General features: G+C 37.3%; 1 protein-coding gene across 1 annotated transcript; it reads right to left on the bottom strand.

Moving 5' to 3' along the window:
- Positions 1 to 12: 12 nt before the first annotated feature.
- Positions 13 to 2,753, bottom strand: LOC119570898 (the record flags this gene model as incomplete). The annotated part of the gene is made up of 6 exons (XM_037918450.1): positions 2,747 to 2,753; positions 2,471 to 2,514; positions 1,914 to 2,026; positions 698 to 863; positions 276 to 470; positions 13 to 196 (listed from the first exon to the last, which is right to left on the bottom strand). Coding segments are annotated over exons 1-6 (709 nt in total), but the record flags the coding sequence as incomplete, so codon positions are not given.
- Positions 2,754 to 3,429: the final 676 nt, after the last annotated feature.

Here is a 3,429-nt window from a genome sequence, read left to right as displayed (position 1 = left end):
CACTAGAATCACCTTTGATCCGTAAATCAATTATGAGTTGCTCCATACTAGAAGGATAAGAACCAACTGATCTTTTTTGCACACTCATTTTAATCATTAACTCTAAATTCAAGAATCCCTTTATCCTTGAATCAAGAATCATACAGAAGGATAATAACAACTGATCATCAGCTAGTTTTAACCAAATCTCTTTTGGCTATAAACATAATAGATTTAATTTTTGCAACTATAAATGTAATCTACTTATTTCAGGTGAATAATCAGTGTGCACTTACACTCCTGATAAGATTGATGTGCTCATCACGTAATTTTTGATAAACATCCTTCATTTTTACAAACTTCTCTTCTGCTGTTCTCCTCCTGGTTTCCTCTGTAGCCAGACGAGTGACTGCTTCAGCACTGGCAGCAGCAGCTTCTACCTGAGCTAGGATTGATTCTCTGCTTTGTCTCTCTGCTAACAATTCACTGTCCTGTTTGCATGAAAACTAATGAGCACCATAAAACAAAGGCACATGAATCAAAATACCTTTATACCAAAAGGGACTTAATAAACACATCCAGGAAAGCAAAACAATTTACCTATTAGACCTTATGACAAGAATTTAACCAGAAACAAAACCAGTTCTTGCTACAATTTCTATGTTGTTGTGATACAAAGTAAAAAAAAAATCATATTCAAGAAGATATCAAATCTTACAAGTTCTGCAATAGTTGACTCCAGATCATTAATTCGCAGTCTCAGTTGTTCTTCATTGTGGGTGGCTTGGGACCTAGCTCTTTGTACTTCTGCTCGCATGGCTTCCAGTTCTCCATGAAGGGCATCAATCAGGGACTCTCTCTCAGCCACAACCTCAGCAAGGGATCTTTCATAGATAAGAAAGAAACTTTTGTTATTGTAACTCATTCCATTTATTTCTTCTATTCTTTGTATCTTGATCTTAATTCTTGAGTATAACAATCCCCCCAAAAAAGGATGTCAGGATTCAAAATGAACTAGGGGTATTACTAGTCCAATATCACTATAAGAGAATACAGAATTCATGAGGTTGAGTTGAAAATGGAGCAACACTTTTCAAAAGTATTGTAGGGATTAACCCATTGGATCTGGATGATTCACTGCATCACATGGCCCAAAAAACAGACATTAGGCTTACTTGAGAGGCAACTCTGGCAGGTGTGCCACTTGTAAGCAAGGCACATACAAACACTTGTGTGTGATGACAAGACCCAAGCCTCCCTTTGCAAAGTTACCTTCTCTTTTCAGCATAAGCATTTTTAGCTTTTTTGCCATTTTCCAATGTCTATATGTCATTTGATTTGTCTTAACCAGACCGTAATAAACTATGCTCCTTGCACAGACTTTATCATCTAAGTAGTCCATAACTCAGTGTAATAATAACAATAAGTAAAAAACAAAGTATCTGTGTCATTTTCTTTTTGCAACATTCATGTCACCCACCCTGAATCCCAATTTTTTCATAAAGTGATGGTCACATCATCCGGATCGTAGGGGTTAAAACAGGACTAACCCAGTATCTATCACAATGAAAGGGTTTAGCAACATGGAACTCCTGCTTACTGCCATTACACTTTACAGGGCTTCGTTGTCTCCAAGACGTTACTTCAATACGCGCAAAATTAGCTTTCTGACATACCCTCAATAGCACAATCAAATAAGGAAAAAAATAATTGTCCCTTATAAAAACTTTTACTCTTGTCATATTAAAGACAATAAAGTAATGAAACTTCTCAGATAACATTTAGATATTAAAGAAGCAATACTTAGCACACCCAATTCAAACAAAATTTCCCATCTCATAGTGTGACATACATACTCTCTATTCTATGCCATGAAGAGTTAAATACACTCAACTAAATTCATTTTCACCACAAGATTTATTCTGATTCCTTACCCATTGTGCGAATCAATGAGATCGGGATGTGGTGGTATGGGAGGTGGCTCTGGCTCTGAGGTGTCGATGAGAAGGGTATCAGAGAGGTCCACTGGGTCCTGGCTGTTCCTCCACTACGACTACTGGAGCCACATGACTTCTCAGTTCAGCTTCCACCAGAAAGTTTGGTGATCCTATTGTAGAGATTTGTGTTCTTATGTTTATACATATTACACGAGACAGGGAAATTATTGAATCAACTGATGAGTACAAACAATATCATTTTATACTTTTAAAAAAAGGGAACCTCAGCAAAGAATTCATAAGAAACAATAATATTTAAATATCACACAACAATAATCTATACACCTTTCATCATGACTAAGTAACAGAGTAGAAACTACATATCTTTGTAACATAAAACTCAAAAAGTAAGAGGTTATCAAAATATCCCAGAATAAACAAAATTAAATTTGATAAAAACATCTTTAAACATAATAAGGTGAAATAAATTATATAAATTAATATATCAAATGTGAAATTAACCTATTAATGATGTAATGCTATGACATACATACCATGTTCACTGTGCTTTTAGAGCCATCTGTGTGCACAGATGGCTCTACAAGAGTCACCAAGGCATCAATTACTAGTCCTGACCTTACCTATTTGCCCTTTTCCTTAAGGAAGATTTTTCTTTTTTTATCTTATTGCAATTAGTATGATAATATTATAATAATTGTAATAACAATAATAATAATAATAATAATGATAATAATATGATCTGGGACTTTGCTAAGTCCCAAAGATTGATGATTTCTGGCTCCTAGTATCAGTGCTCCAACCCACATTACCAGACATGGTATACCGATACAGGTTTTGTGCCTAAGGAGATCAACCACATTCTTGTAAACACTCACTGTAGGATCCTCCAGAACTGCAGGGTTTAAGTGAGTGCCGAGTTCTGTGGTACTGAACAAAGGCTGGTTATGGCTACCATTTGGGTCCACTTAAAAACTCCCTTTTCTCCCATTGGCCACTCCATGGGTTTCACTTGGACAGATTGAGGGAGGAGGAATGTGACCAGAGCTTCGCCACAGCAGTTTCTGATCGGTTCACAGAGCTAGAAAAACTGACAGACCCAGTAGCTCTGTGGGATTCCTTATGCATGAATACTCAATGCAGTACACTAGTAATTATTCATATAACCTGCAAAACTTCATCTCACTGGAGACATTGGAGGCCACAGCAGCATGTTGCATGGGTCAACTGAATGGCAATTCTTGGTGCACAGGGTTCAGATACTGCTGAGAAGGGACAAGGAAGGGTTAAGGAATCTTGCTGAAGAGGTCGAAGGCCATTTCTTAGTAAATACCTTTATCCTCCTTACCAAGCCCTGAGATAAGTGGATTCCAAGCCCTCCTTGCAGATGAATGCAGTCCACTCAGTGGATGGATGGATCATCTCAGGTCATGTTGGGGATTGCAAACTATTGGGCTGAGTATTTTGAGCAGCTGTATCAGGTAGACTCTCCAGC

Source organism: Penaeus monodon, unplaced genomic scaffold (genome assembly GCF_015228065.2).
Source record: "Penaeus monodon isolate SGIC_2016 unplaced genomic scaffold, NSTDA_Pmon_1 PmonScaffold_4320, whole genome shotgun sequence".
In the NCBI taxonomy this organism is placed as follows: domain Eukaryota; kingdom Metazoa; phylum Arthropoda; class Malacostraca; order Decapoda; family Penaeidae; genus Penaeus; species Penaeus monodon.
The sequence above is the reverse complement of the archived record's forward strand: the minus strand, read 5'-3'. Positions and strand labels throughout refer to the sequence as shown.